Source organism: Wolffia australiana, chromosome 6, assembly GCF_029677425.1.
Source record: "Wolffia australiana isolate 7733 chromosome 6, ASM2967742v1".
In the NCBI taxonomy this organism is placed as follows: Eukaryota; Viridiplantae; Streptophyta; class Magnoliopsida; order Alismatales; family Araceae; genus Wolffia; species Wolffia australiana.
The window spans coordinates 12,920,022-12,935,622 of NC_135840.1; the positions used below are offsets into that span (position 1 = coordinate 12,920,022).

A 15,601-nucleotide genomic window follows, 5' to 3' on the forward strand; every position below is an offset into this window, starting at 1 on the left:
GAAAAGGGTGAGACAGATAACTAATGACGATCTCCGCCGATTTAAGGGAGTTGTTTACCGGAGGGGAAAATTGGCGCTTACAGAGGAGGACGGTAAGAAGACCTGGGTGGTGTCCGGACACAACAGTCAGATACGCCTAATCGCCGACGGACGATCGAAGAAGATGGCAGCTCGTCGAAAGCCACATGGGGCTGCGCCAAGAGATCAGCAAAACAGCGGGAAGAGGCTGTAGAGTCCTCTAGCCACACAGAGGCCACGGTGACGGAGGAGGTCCATGGCACACATCCGACGATGGCGGAGTTGGCCGAGGAGGTGGGAGTAACCCCGGAGAGGGTGCAAGGGGGGCAAGCATCGGATCATCAATGAAGTGTCTATCGTGGAATATACACGGACTACGGGACGAAGGGAAGCGGGGAGTTGTGGGCAGCTATTTGCGTCAATGGGGAGCGGATGTGGTGTGCCTACAAGAGACGATGTTGGAGAGATGGGACACTAAGGTATGGAACTCGGTGGGAAGGGGTGTTGTGGCCGTAAATGCCACGGGCAGATCAGGGGGCTTACTAGTGGCATGGAACACAGCGACCTTTGCTAAGGAAGGGTCGTGGACAGGACAGTACGTGGCGGCTGTTAAACTACGGAGAAGAAGCGACGGATTTCAATGCATGGTGGCATCGGTATATGGTCCGGTCATTGCAGCCCGACGTCACGGCTTGTGGGAGGAATTAGAGGTAGTCACCTCCCTCTTTCAGGGGTCCCCAATGCTGTTTGGCGGGGATTTTAACATCACTCTGGAGTCAAGCGATAGACCGAATGGCTTGGGAGGGCAGGACCCAGGATCAGAGGTGTTCTGGGCATTCATCTCGGGGGGCGGGACTGCAGGAAATGGGACCGATGATTTGCAACTACACATGGCGTAGTACGAGATGTCCTACCACGCTCTCCCGCTTGGACCGATTCCTGTGCTTGGTCGACCTATTGGAGGCACATCCATTAGCAGATGTACGAGCTCACCCAGACCTTTATCTGATCACGCCCCAATTATATGGCAGGATAACGTTGGGCAGGTTAGACCCACTTACTTCAAATTGGACCGATCGTGGCCACGCGAGAGGGGCTTCAGAGAGAAGGTGATAGCATGGTGGACGGGTCACTCTTCGCAGGGCTCAGCCATGATGAGGCTGGCCACCAAGCTGGCGGGCCTGCGTCATTACCTCATCGGGGTGAAGAGACAGATTCGAGAGGGAAGACACCGAAGACGGAATGAAGCCTTATTGAGGGTCCAGCATTTGGACGCCATTGAAGATACCAGATGCCTGTTAGAAGACGAACTCAAGAAAGGAAAACATGTCGAGAGGTGGTGGAGGAGGAGGATAAGAAACTTGAGATGGATTGGAGGCAAAGATCGCGGCAGATTTGACTGAGGGAGGGAGATGCCAACACTCGGTTCTTCCATATGGTGGCGAATGGAAGGCGGAGGTCAAATAACATCTCCACAGTGAAAGTGGGGGATCAAGAGTTTGTAGGGGCACAAGCGGTGGGAGCAGCACTAGCGGGCCATTTCCAAACAGTAACTAAGCGAGGACCCCGAAACCAGTGGCGATGGGAGGGTCAGGGGGTATCCCGATTATCACAAGCACAACAGGATGAGCTAGTGAGGACTTTTAGTGCGGAGGAGGTGAGGACGGCGATCAAGGGTTTGAATGGAGAGGGAGCTCTGGGCTCTGACGGCTTCCCAGTCTTTTTCTTCAGCGAATTCTGGGAAGTTGTCGGCCCTGACGTGATGGATACCTTGAACGAGTTCCAGAGGGGCAAGTTTGGCCTGGAAAGACTTAATTGGTCATACTTATTTCTGCTGCCCAAGTGCACGGGGTCAGTGAATGTGGGGGATTTCAGACCCATTGCTTTGTCAAATTCCATCTATCTCATCATTGCCAAGGTGATGGCTAATCGTTTGAGGGTGATAATCGGGGGTCTAATCGGTCCATTCCAATCGGCCTTCATCCCGGGTAGGCAATTGCAGGAGAGCGCGGTGGTGGCAGGGGAGATCGTATCAGCATGGAAGAGAACGGGGACAAAGGGTTTTATTTGGAAGGTGGACTTAGCGAAAGCTTACGACTCCCTCGATTGGAAATTCCTATGGTCCGTCATGAGAAAGAGGGGATTTCCTAAGATGTGGGTGACCTGGGTACGATAATGTGATACATCCCACACTTTCGCAGTCTTGGTCAATGACCGGGCGGAAGGAGGGTGGATCCGCCCACAGAGAGGAGTCAGGCAGGGTTGCCCTTTAGCACCACTGTTGTTTGTCCTTGCGGTAGACACATTGGTCAGTTGTACCTTAAGGCGTGCGAACAAGGCTTTTTACGAGGATTTCACACGGCGAGCTATCCGGGGGGCATCCCATTGCTCCAGTATGCAGATGATACAACATTCTTTATGCAAGGTTTGGTAACAGAAGCTCACACCGTATCGTCCCTGCTGGAGTTGTTTGCGGATTTCTCGGGACTATGTCTCAACCGGGAAAAGTCTGCGTTCGTGGGATTCGCCTATCCTCGGAGGAGGAGACTCTATGCGCCCGCGCGCTAGGTACACCCCGAGGCTCTCTTCTGATGAGATATTTGGGGCTCCCTCTCACGGGGAGACGGCTCTTAACCGCAAAATGGCAACCAGTGATCGATAAGGTGGAGTGGAGGTTGGAGGGCTGGAAAAGCAGGGTACTATCACGATGGGGTCGTATGGTACTCTTGAGATCGGTGCTCTCCGCTATCCCTATTTTCTACCTCTCGTTGTTTAAGGTGCCGGTAGGGGTGGCCAAACGACTCGAAGGTTTAATGAGACGGTTTTTTTGGGGAGGGAATGGAGGAGGTAGAGGGATACCCATGGTAGCCTGGGATGTGGTCTGCAGACCCATGAAACAGGGAGGGCTGGGTATCCTCCACTTGGAATCTATGAACCTCGCATTGCTTGCTAAATGGGTTGAACGAATGGTGTCATCGACGGAGGGGCTAGCCTTCAAGGTGCTACTAGACGTATATGATCCGTCGTTGAATTGGGAGAGGGGATGGGCGCACAGGAGGGGGGAATCCCCTTTTTGGCGTAGTCTGCGTCAAACCATTCCTCACATCCGGGATTTGTTTGACCCCAAGTTGGGGGACGGGGGAGGATTCCGTTTTTGGATTGATAACTGGACAAAGCACGGACCCCTGAAGATACAGTTTCCAAGACTTTTTGCACTGGCAAGGAATCCCAATGTCGCCGTTAGCGAATGTTGGGAAGGGGCTTGGGTCCCTAACCTTCCTGGGACTTTATCGGAGGATCGTTTCGGGGAGCTGTTGGGGATGCATGAGACCATCCTACCTCTCAGACCCTCGGGAGTCTCCCGAGATGGGTGGGTATGGCAAGGGCCGCCTTTCTCAGTAAAGGACGCATACTTGAAAATCAGAGGGGAAGCGAGAGACGACATCTCAACCAGTAATACATGCCATATCATAATGAAGCAAAAACTCCCCCTAAAGGTGAGACTTTTCGGTTGGTTGCTGAGGAGGAGAAGACTGGTCACACGGGTTTACCGCAGACAATGGGCACCAACGGAGCCCGTCTCGTGTCCTCTGTGTGGTGAGGGCGATGAAGACTGCTCACACCTTTTTTTCGCATGTCCTATTGCCAGGGGAGTATGGTCATCACAACACATTTCCGGGGTGAATGTATCCTCAGACACCGATTTTTGGGCATCACTCACGACTGGTAGATACCAGAACAGAGCGGAATGGGGAAGAATACTAGCAACACTTTGGGTGATATGGATGCATTGAAATGATGTGGTGTTCAAGGGAAGGACGGCATCGGTTGAAAACGTCATCTCAGACGTTGCGGCTTTATTATCTTTTTGGGGGTTGGGGGGATAGAGTGAAGGCCTTAAATGGCCATATCTGTATATGATGTGTACATATTCCTCCTATTTTTAATGGAATAGGTGGACCACCAGTTTCCGGGTGGTCTGCCCTACTTTTCTTTCAAAAAAAAAATATGATTTGGGTTTCTTCAAAAAAAATAGTGTGATTTGAGTCCTCAAAATTGTTTTGGTCATTTGAAGATAATAGCAGGGTTAAACCATTCTAAATGAGCACTTGAGCAATATCAAGTACATTGGTTTTACCTCTAGGAAATGGATACAAACAAAATCAGAACCAAGAGAAAAAAGAAAGCTTGAAATTGTCTAGAGACAGAAATAATGACCTCAGTAATATATATCTCATTTACGTCAGGTTCATGAGTAAAAGCTTTCGCATTGATAATATATTCTCGTGCAATCACGACGAACCATGGAACAGAGGGTGAACATTTTGAAGTCTCCAAATTACTAATATGGCCTCCTGTCGGCATAAGGTATAAGCACAACTTATCTGGAATAACAACGTGCATGCTTGAGATTTGGACGTGGCCACTGACTCTAGTGTCTTCAACTATTACATTTGTAGTTCCCAGTTTTAGTGATCTTGCATAACCCATGGCAAAATCTATTTGAGCAACGGTGGAGTTTGAAGAAGCCCATCGGTGTACTGGCGAAGGCAAATCAACAACTACAATCCATTGGAATGGTGTTAGAAAGAAATAGAAACTTTTCAATCACCCACAAAAATATTAATAGAAAAGTGAGTAAACAAAAAAATACAGATTAAATTCAGAACCATCGACAGCAAATAGATTCAAAACATAAGGATTGCCGCGTCGTTTTTCTAGGTATACCAGATAAGAAGAACTAGCATACAAGTATTTCAAACTAGTACCGACGTCTAGGATACAACAGCTTCTTCGAGTCAAGCCTCCAAGCATCGAGGAATAAATGGTTAAAAAGTATTGAAACAGATCATATGGAGGTATTGATAGGGTCCCAACTTGGACCTATCAGAGAACGGAGAGAAGCCGACAGTCAAGAGACTCCACACGTGACGCGGGAGCAGCACGTGTGACACCAAACTAATGACTTCGTCGGGATACTAAAATAAAGCACCAGAGGACTCATCAGGGATCTTTTTTCATAAAATCAAGAAGACATTGGCGCTGCGGCGGGAGCGGAGATCCTCCAGCTCGAGGGAGAAGGAGCTTGTGTCCGATCTGGCCAGTTCTTTCTCTTTGTCACTCTCAGTTCCTCCCTTTCTCTTTCCATATTTCTATTGACGACGAGATTCCAAATCGTACATTGCATTGTATATTGGAACTCTGTGATCTCGATTTGATAATCAATTACTGTTCTTTTTTTTTTGAAAAGTGATTTAAGGTGGTCACCTGACACTTGGGTTCTTCTCAACATTGGAGTTCCTATCAGGAACTCAGCGATAAGATGGTGCTGATTTCTCAAAATCTCCATCCTATTTGATGTTTTTGTTCTCTAACTCTGGTTTTCAAGCCCCCAGTCATCAAAATTGGGATCTAAGCCAAATGCTTTACTGACTTTTATCTAATAGTTAACAGCAGAACCATTCAAAAACCAGGGAAATTAACATATCAGAATGGCATACTCCAATTGACCAAAATTAACATCCCACGATATGAAAAAGGAATACTCAGTAGAAGAGAGCACCATGGGAGTTTTACACATGGATGGCAATATCTTCCTCCTACATTAAAATGAAAAACATGACGAAGGTACTACCTTGGGGAACATTTTGGTGAACAATTCTGAGTTTGTATTGAATCAAAGAACCCACTAAGAGAAAAACAGGGGATGGAGGATGCAGTGACATGGCTTCAGCAACTGTTAAAACGATCTCATCGGTCACATTCTCGTACTGTATCTCACATAATCGAGCAGTGATAGTCTCAAGGCCAATTTCAATTCCCTTTACGACATACAAATCCGATCCCATTCCCTGAAACAGCACAGAAGTGATAAAATTTGGCACCATAAATAGCAGATAAAATTTTTACATAACAGAAATATGATTTCAATATAAAACCTACACTCTCTTCCACTCTTATCTGTGTATCAAGATCGCCACAGAAACCCCCGCAGTCAGTCAATGGAGTTTCCTTTAGAGGGACATGAACAATATGATGAATGTCGTGACTCATTTCAACAGTCTTAGGTGTCAGTTGCCACGCGAACCGCAAACCAACTAATGAAGAAAATACATTATCTGCAATGAAATGAAGTTTGATGTCACATAGCCAGAGGTTCACCGAAGTACACTAGAAAAAGTAATATCATGTAGCTGATTGTATAATGAGATCCAAATCTAGATAAAAGACCTAAAACAACAAGAGCTGAGAAACATGGAAAATGCAGTTGCACATCAAAGACAAGCTCCACTGATAATTGACTCCTATTGTCACAAAATGTCTTCGCCTAAATTAGTCTTTTGTCCTTTATCAGGTCATTATGTTTTCATTTACTCCCTTACAGGATATTGATGAATTGTCAAAGAAAGATGACTTGAAGGACTTTGATCTTCTCAAATGAATTGAAAAATTACCAGAAATAGAAATTGTTCTTCCAAATCACAGAAGATATGTAATGTGTGTGTATACGTAGGCAGAATGGAGATGATATGCAGAATGGGAGAAGAACGAGGTGGAAGGGAATAGAGTAGAAGATATAATGGCAAGTTGGATTAATCTCGCAGCCTTCTGGAATGGAGAATCTCCAAGCTCTAGCCCAAGGTTGCCCTCTTCCTCAATAGACTTCATGAAGTGCCATTCGCCGCCAGTTGTCCAGTTATTTATAGAGCCCTGCTATTCCTCTCAATAGATTGCCTCTAATCGTTCCATCCTGCATATGTCTTAGCCGTCCCGCATCACTCTATCCTGCCTAACAGAAGAGATCCTAATGCATGTCTTTCGATCTACCCTGGCACACGCAATATGGGGGGAATTTAACTGGCCATCGATCCTAGGTCTTCAGCACCATGCTTGTCAAGCAGAATGCCACCTTGTTGAAGTCCTCAAGCAACTGGTGAGGAGAGCTCCACAAGGGAGCCCACCGAGCCAGCCCACCTCACTGATGACTTGCACCCACAAAAAAGATGAACCTCCAAACCCCAGGAAGCCCATGGATAGGCTAGTTACTTATGCCCTTCACTCTCTATCTTGTCCTTGCATGTAATTACTCTTTTTTGGCTATTAAGTGAACAAAAATATCCAGTTTGTTTCCAAATTTTTCTTGTCTACATAATAAGTACGGGTATAGTAGAGATTTAAAATGGTATTTCATAAAAATTAAATCTAATTAAGACATCAGGATAGCAGGTATGTCAAGCATTCCAACAGTAAGACCAGACATTGATGCAAAAGACTTACAACATTTAGTTAAATAATTGTCAAAACTAATCTTCAGTCACCCGATTAGAAGGCAGGTTTATCATTTCGGAAATAATTGTTTTTTGAAAATGTCTTTTTAAAGAAATTAGAAGGCAGGTTTATGCCACTTCCCTATCAAATACATATTGAGCCCAAGCCTAGATATACTGTCCTTTTCACTCTTTCTTATTCATCGATAAATTTACTCACGTATGGTTATTAAATGAACAATAATACTTTTTCAGTTTCTTTTGAAATGTTTCTTGTCGTATAGTAACTACAAGTATGACAACAGATTAAAAATGATGTTTCTTCAAAATAAAATCTGATTAAGACAGTAGGAGAGATTTCAAAAGGTAAGGTCAGACACTGATGCACAAATATTAGTAATCTTTGCTAAATAATGATGAAGGCTGAACTTCAATCAAGCAGTCAAATAACATATTTGCGCACCTTCACGGTCAAACGCACGGATTTGAAGTGTAGCAAACCCATCCAAGTCAAGCTTTAAAGAGTGATGAAATATTTGAATCCTTGATATCTTATCAACAAACACTTCGCATCGAATAACAGTTCCGCTATTCACATCCGTCGCATAAACCGCTGTCTCCTTCCGTCCACTGTAAGGGGCAGTCGATACCAAGCGAGCACTCACGGAACACCGACTTGTGCCATTATATTCAGGCTCCACTCGCAAAATGTCGTGATGATCCCAAGTCCTACAGAAAATAACCATTACAACAATATGAAATTCAAGGATAGGAAAGATTTCCACCACTACAGTCAAGGTGATGTAGAAAATTCATTTCAAGTCTAGTAAGACCGAGTTCACACCAGCCTCCGCTGATAATAAGCTCAGGCACAGTAGAAATAACTCGGAAAAGAAACGACGACGAAAAATCGGGCAATAAATCGTATATTAACACCGTTCTAGTAGAACCGAGTTCATCGTAGCCTATGCAGATGATAATTCAGAGAAGAAATGAAACAAAAAACGGAAAACAAGCCATAAATTACCAGGAGAAGCATCCGCCGGTGCCGCGCAGGCGGTAGTGAACAGGATTGGTCATGCGAGGAGGAAGCAAGACATTGAGGTCCGCAATTTGAGGTCCAGAGTGAGATACCAGAGAATCTGTCACTCTGAAAGCAAAGAGCAGCAGAAACAACGATTGAAGATAGAATGGGGTTGAAGCCATCGCGGAAGACGCTGCAACAGCTTCGTCTTTCGATTATCAGGATGAGATCCTTGCGATCACATGGCGTTTCAAGCCATTGAAGAGCAGTGGAGAAGGTACTGGATTGAAGGCGCCAAGGTCGATGTGTAACTGCTCGCGGGCTCTGGCGCCTGGACAGGGAGTATTTGTAAAGTTGTACTGGAAGAGTTGGGAGTGAGAGAGATGGGGGGGCGGGGGTCAAGTGAGACGGACTTGGGCTTCTAAGTCAATAGTCCCGTCCACGGGACGGGACGGGACGGGACGGGACGGGACGGGACGGGACGGGACGGGACGGGACGGGACGGGTTCGCCCCGTCTAACATCCGGATTCAGTACAGGGACGAGGACGGGACGATTTTCCGTCCGACGGCAAGAAAACCGTCCCGTCCCTCGTCCGGAACGGAAAAAACCCATTTTATATAGAGTTCGAGGCGACGGGGCCGCCGCCCTTGTGCAGGGTGAGCTAAGCAGAGGGGAGGTCTCTGCACTTGGCGTAGGCATCAACGAGGGAGCTTCGGACGAAGAGGCTGCCGCCATGGCCGGAGCAGAGGAGGGAGGCGTGGAGCTGAAGAACAACGACGGGGGAGGAGGTGGAGACGGAGACGAGCGCGGTGGGGAAGGAGAAGCGGTTGGGAAGAACGTCAGCGGAGCGCATGTCGAGGAAGAGGCGGCGGGCGGTGGTGGGGTTGCCATTGCGGGCGAGCCTGGCCGCCATTAAATTCCAGAGGACGGAGTTGGAGGTGCGCTGAAGAGGGAGGGAGTGGAAGAGGCGCAAGGCTACGGTGGGGAGGCCAGGCCGCACTTGGAGAAGACGTCGTCGAGGCCGGCAACAACAAAGGCGCAGTTGGCGAAGCGAGATTTGAAGGCGAGGGTGAGGAGCTGCTGCCCGCCGCGGAGGAGAAGCTGGTTGGCGCAGTGGCGGAGGGCCGCGCCGAGAAGGTAGCGGTCGGGGGGCATACCGCAGCGCAGCCTTCGCCAGAGAACGTCGGCCATCACGGCGGAGCGCTGCCGCTGGACGGAAGAAGGCCAGCCGGCTTTAATTTTAATGTATATTTTTCTAAGCTTTTTAGAGAAATACGGAGGAGGGAGAATGCAAATTGTCATAGCCACGTGGCTACATCTCAACCGTCGGATGTGAATCCAGCAGTTATTCGTCCAGATTCGTCTGTTCATCGTCCGAGACCTCCAGACGGATGGTTTTTTCATCCCACGGGATGAAAACCGCCATGTCCAGTGGTCCCCGGAACTAATTTTCGTCCATAATTTTGTCCCTATCCTTGGACGGGACGACCTTTTCGTCCCATAATGAAAAAAACGTCTCGTCCACGTCCCTGAACTACATCTGTCTCTCTCTCTCTCTCTCTCTCTCTCTCTCTCTCTCTCTCTCTCTCTCTCTCTCTCTCTCTCACTCTCTCTCTCTCTCTCACTCTCTCTCTCTCTCCCTCTCTCTATCTCTCTATCTCTCTCTCTCCCCCATACATTGACCTTCATAGACTTTTTTCCGCATCTTAGCTACGGGGGTCTGGAATTTCAAGATTGGGAAATTCATAGGTGATAGTCAAAGTATAACAGTCAGTCCACAAGGCGTCTTTGATGCCAATGTTTAAGGAGCAGTAACATAAATAAACTTATTTCACAATAATGGCATTCAGGGATTTCTATGGTACAATTTAGTGAATTATTTCTATTACATAGCACACATTATCTATCATTAACATCTCTGCAATAATGGATATGGGACTGGCCATTCTCATCATATAAGTGGGACTAGATAGTGTTATACTATCCGTATAATTTTATGTCCTTCTTTAGTATCCTCTAAAAATAAATATTTAAAATACGTGTGTTAATCTCCAAATTGTGATATCGTTGTAATTCAATGAGTTGGATCGTGTATGTGTAGACTTCTTGATAAGCATCGTGTGTGCATCGTAGTGAATAGGATGTATTGATTAACAATGTGAAATATATGGAACATATGATTGATGTGCTGACCAAATATTTTCATAACTATAAGCCTCAAAATGCGTAGAATATCTATGCTAAGGCTTGTCATGCCTATGATCCTATTTTATCTTGATAGTGTTATTGCTTCCATTATTTAAGTTGTCTTTTTAAGGGCCCTATCATTATGGATGATTACGAAGCTTTAGTGGCTAGTATAAGGCTATGTTTTAATATCGAAGGATCATTATTGAACTATTTTGTTTTTTTTTTAGAAACACGTTTCTCCCCTTAAAATGTTCTCTTTGTCATAGAATGTTGCGGTGCTTGTGGACTATAGCAAAACCCTCTTATGAACTCAAGGGTCAAAGAGGTTAACTTCGTGGATTTTAGGTTTTTGTGCCTCAGGTAGAAAGTTTTGTGAATTCAAGTCATGTGTCTGCACCATTCTTTTGCCAAAGAGGCATCAGAAACCCATCTTGTATCACCATAGTTTTTGCTGCATTATTATTTAGAGTATCATAAAATATGATGAATCATCACCACCTTCTACTAATCCTCTAGCTGCTACATCCATATTGAGCTTGAGGAGACCAAGTGGCGATGATTGCCATCGTAGAGGCCATAGAGAGTACATCTTGGTTTTACATGTCCAACTATAAATTTTGCTTTTGTTCATTTCCATTTAATGTCTCTAGTGTGTATTATCTTATTTAGTAGTAACTAAAGTACCTCCAAATGACCCCTTACAGATGTACCAGAGTTAAGTAGTGTTGAACTACCTACGCATTTTTTAATATTGACATTGTAAAATAAAATTAAATGATAACATATATTTCTACTTTTCAACTTTCATATGATTTTTTGGTTTATGTTTAATTTTAATCTAAATTTAGCAAAAACCTTAACCTAGACCTGCAATTCGGTCCAGTCTCGGTCAAGTAATGTAGTCTGGTCAAACTCAAAGTCAAAAAGTTGATGCCATGGTTTTGAGCAAAAAATAAGAGTTCAGAGTCAAATTTAATCATGCAATTTTCTCATGGAACCAATAGAATAAATCAAATTAAATCTTGACATGAATATGTCAAACTAAATCTGGACATAAATATTGACACGAACCAATAGAATAAACCAATAGATTGTCTTATAAGTATTAACTCAATATTGAAAAACATAATGTTCAACTTTCAATGGATTCAACAAAACTCGGTCTCTCTTTCAAGATAATTATCTTTCACAAGCTGGATATAAAAGTATTTTCTGATTTTTTTTGAAAAAATCAGAAAAAGGTTTCTAATTAGAGAGCGTGAGGCAGAGAGTAAAAGGGATATAGATAGATGTGGATTGAGGGAGGAGTGACAGTGAAAAAGATAGAGTTGGGGGGGTGGTAGTGAAGGGAAAACACATAATTAGAATGGGAGAGAGAGCGAGGGAAGGGGATATAATTAGAGAGTGAGAGGGGAAAAGATAAAGTTAGAGAGAGGGAGAGAGTCAATGGAAGGATAACTTAGAGAGGGGGAGGGAATAAGATGGAAAAAGATAGGCCTGGAAATGGGAGAGAACCACATGGAACGAGAGAGTGTGTGTGAGTGAAAGATAGAGACACAGAGTGTGTGAGTGAAAGAAAGATGTGGGTATAAGGAGAGAGGGATAAGGAATTATATAATGGCAGATAGAGGAAGAGAAAAAATGAGGGAAGGCTACAGAGAGAGAGAGATAGAGAGAGAGAGAGGGAGATAATGAGCGAGGGGGATCGAGTGAGAGAGAGAGGGAGGAAGAGAAAGAGCCGGAGAGAGATAGATCAGGAGAGAACAAGAGAGAGAAAGATCGATGGAGAGAGAGAGAGAACTACAAGAAAGAAACCAGGAGAGGGAAATATATATAGAGAGAGAGAGTTAGAGCCAGGAAAAGAGCAAGAAAGACGAGAGAGCTAGACCATGGATGTCAAAGAGAGATCACTGGGGCGAGGGAAAATAATAATAAATATATTATTATTATATTTTTATTATGTTCAGCATTTGATCTAAAGTTCCAGATTATCCGGGACATGGTGGAATGGACGGGACGAATTTTGTCCAGTCCTACGTTCCATTTTTTAGAGTTTCGCCTAAATCGTCCCGTCCCATTTTTTTTCATCCACGTCCCGTCCCATCCGAAACCGTCCCATCCAATAAATTCTCATCCCAGGACAAAACAGGGCATGCGTCAGCATCAGACCACTCAGAAATTGACACGTGGCACAGCACATTGTCCAGGTGGACTTGTCAGTCGCATACTATACACTCCCACAGGATGAAATAACCGTCCTGTCCCTGTCCAAGGCCCCAGACGGGACAGTTATTCTGTCCATGGACGAAGCAATTGTCCCATCGGGGGACAAGCGGTCGATTCTTCATCTGTCAATCGTCCGAAGTCCTGGACGGGACAATTTTTTCGTCCACGGACGAAATTACCGTCCCGTCCGCGTCCCTGCACTATAATTTGGTCCTGGTTCGGTCAGCGCCGTCCCGTCGGATTGAACTTCGGTCAGACCATGACCTTCCTTACCTACCACCCATGGAAACCACTTGCAGTGGTAGTTATGGAATTAGGTGGGCGGCACTAGCGGCCAAGGAGTCTACCAAAACTAAATTTTAATTACTCCTCCAATAAATCAATATTCATATAGTCATTTTTGGAGACTTTATGCCGATACATTCAATGTAAATTTTAATCTGGAATTTTCGATGAATTTAAAAAAATGAAATTTCTACGGGCAATTTGTACTCCACCGGCGTCTTTTTAAGTCTCACATTTGAACCTCATCTTCATACTGTGGTTCTTCCTTGATCTCGCGTGATGGGTGGTGCTGATAACAGCGTCATCTACACTCTGGCTGAGGTTTCTAAGCATAATTCGAGAGAAGACTGCTGGATCGTGATCAGTGGCAAGGTATTTGGTTTCTGTTTTGTAACTTTTCGATTTTAGATTCGATGTCTGCTTTTCGTTGCATCTGGGTCACGAATGATGCTTCTGTCTGAGAATTCTACATGGCCATGCCCATTCCTCGTTTTTATTTTTCTTTTTTATGCTTATATTTTTTAAGATTACGCCGTGATGATAGCTCATTGGTTGTTCTTCATCAAATTCGATTTTGGAAAACCCCTCATTCATTGATTTGTATTATGGTGGAGTCTCAGTTTGGACGATGATTGAGATGATTGAGAGTTAAGCCTTATTAATTAGAACTCTGCGGATGAAAGATAGGAGGAGCACGATAAGATCTATTGATTATGAAGCTCATGCCCTTTTTAAGCGATTCATAAAATATTTCGTATGTTATTTGAGCTTAAAATCTTGAATCTCTCGTAAACAAGGAAATTTCTCTGATCAATTCTTGACAAATTAAACGAGAGTAATGCTCTTACTGTGTGGGTTGTATGATCGTATGCATTACTTGTTTTGATCCACAGTTGTTATAAATAAGTTTATTTCCTGATTAAAAAGTCTGACCTCTCTCACTTTAGAGGGATCTTCCTGCTTATTAGACAACAAATTGATAAAATCTTGTACCCCCAGCTAGGGTTCTACACTCATGACTTATTATGCTCACGTTCTGTCATGGGCTACATCACAGGTTTATGATGTGACAAAGTTCTTAGATGACCATCCAGGTGGAGACGATGTATTGTTATCATCCACAGGTGATTTCCTCTCTCTTCATCAAATTCAACTTTTATTTTGACTTTGATGTGAATTTTCAGGAAAGGATGCCACAGATGACTTTGAAGATGTTGGGCACAGCTCATCTGCAAAATCTATGCTGGATGAATACTTTGTTGGACACATAGACTCAACCACAATCCCCAAAAAGGCCAAATACACTCCTCCTAAACAACCACATTACAACCATGACAAAACCTCTGACTTTATAATCAAGATCTTCCAGTTTCTCGTGCCCTTATTGATTCTTGGTCTTGCCCTCGGAGTCCGATCCTATATAAAATCAGACTAGATGTGAAATCTCATTTGCTGTAATAAGCAGGTTCCGCTCATGCGACTGGCGATATATTCGATTGATGTGGGGAAATATTATTTCCTTAGAAAAGCTATGTTTTGCATCATTTGTGGGTCCTCATCCATTTGATTAATAAATAGTATCTTATAAGTTTTGATCCAGTAGTCTCTATTGTTAATTCTTCATATGCTCATTTAAGATTTCCCTTCATAATTCAGCATGTGATTCATCATGTTCATAGTTTTATTAATAAAAATCTATTAAAAATCTAGCAGATGTCCAATTTAGATGGAAAATTATTATATTCATTTGATGAATAAAATATTACTTCTTGGCAGTTGTGGTTTTGGGGAAAATTTTTGTTTTTTAGCAGATTGTTATTGTCCAATTGATTGAGACAAAACTTAATTCATCCATAAAGCAAACGTTTCTGAATGAAATCATGATAACCTATTTAAAGTAATGATTAAATAACTTTGGGGTGAATTAGGACCATGATTTGTCAATACCTCGAGGGAGGCATATTGATTTATTCTTATGTCTAGTCTATTGGTGTTTCCATGAGATCCTTAACATATCTAAACACCTCCATCTTGATAACTCTATGTTTCCTACATTATCATCGTTACGTCGTTCTGATTGCATCGTGAGTGGAGAGGAGCCAAGGGGATAAGGGACAAGAAGGGTGGGCACCTAAAAAATTGAGCTCAGGTAAATTCTTTTTGTGGCCTTTTATATTTATATTTATAAGTTCTTTTCATAATAACCTTTAAACTTTAAGTATATCCTCCAATATCTAAAAAACCATTGGTGTGTGACCTTCTAAAGCTATATATTAGTGTCTTTAATCACTTAAGTAGCTTCAAAACCTTTATTGACCTTCTAAGTATCTAGATCATTGTATAGATTAATTAATCATGGATCGAGAGGTCTAGTTTCAAGCCCATCAGATACCAAGCTACACCTCATCATCTAAAGATATAAATAAGTGTTTTACTTACTCATGGTGCCTTTTTATCATTGATTACCATATACATATGATTTAATACTCCTAAGACGACAATATTATAGTCAACTATCAAACTTTAATCAGTCATCTGAATTAGTATTGATGCGTTCAAAAATGATTGAACAGAGTTTCATCAATATT

General features: G+C 43.6%; 2 protein-coding genes across 5 annotated transcripts in view; one reads left to right on the forward strand and one right to left on the reverse strand.

The window, feature by feature from the left end:
- Nucleotides 1-8,790, reverse strand: part of EMB3012 (embryo defective 3012) — a 58,740-nt gene extending 49,950 nt beyond the window's left edge. For 2 of the 4 annotated variants that reach the window (XM_078577155.1, XM_078577154.1), the window contains exons 1-5: nt 8,314-8,789; nt 7,750-8,015; nt 5,962-6,137; nt 5,654-5,870; nt 4,237-4,580 (exon numbers count right to left, since the gene is read on the reverse strand). In XM_078577155.1, the coding sequence (XP_078433281.1) occupies nt 4,237-4,580; nt 5,654-5,870; nt 5,962-6,137; nt 7,750-8,015; nt 8,314-8,492 (1,182 nt within the window). In that variant the 5' untranslated portion in view covers nt 8,493-8,789. Of the gene's footprint in view, nt 1-4,236; nt 4,581-5,653; nt 5,871-5,961; nt 6,138-7,749; nt 8,016-8,313 lie in introns of all 4 variants that reach the window. The other 2 variants (XM_078577151.1, XM_078577152.1) reach the window with 2 other exon arrangements.
- Nucleotides 8,791-13,226: 4,436 nt separating this feature from the next.
- LOC144704661 (cytochrome b5-like) lies at nt 13,227-14,612 on the forward strand. Its single transcript, XM_078577156.1, has 3 exons — nt 13,227-13,385; nt 14,071-14,137; nt 14,198-14,612. Exons 1-3 carry the CDS (start codon nt 13,293-13,295, stop codon nt 14,446-14,448), a joined length of 411 nt encoding a protein of 136 aa, XP_078433282.1. The 5' UTR covers nt 13,227-13,292; the 3' UTR covers nt 14,449-14,612.
- The last annotated feature ends 989 nt before the right edge of the window (nt 14,613-15,601 follow it).

What these genes read in the sequence shown, in the direction of transcription:
- LOC144704661 (XM_078577156.1), top strand. Translation starts at nt 13,293, where the DNA reads ATGGGTGGTGCTGATAACAGCGTCATCTACACTCTGGCTGAGGTTTCT. An exon ending in GGATCGTGATCAGTGGCAAG is followed by an intron (nt 13,386 to 14,070) that starts GTATTTGGTTTC and finishes GCTACATCACAG; the next exon opens with GTTTATGATGTGACAAAGTT. An exon ending in TGTATTGTTATCATCCACAG is followed by an intron (nt 14,138 to 14,197) that starts GTGATTTCCTCT and finishes GTGAATTTTCAG; the next exon opens with GAAAGGATGCCACAGATGAC.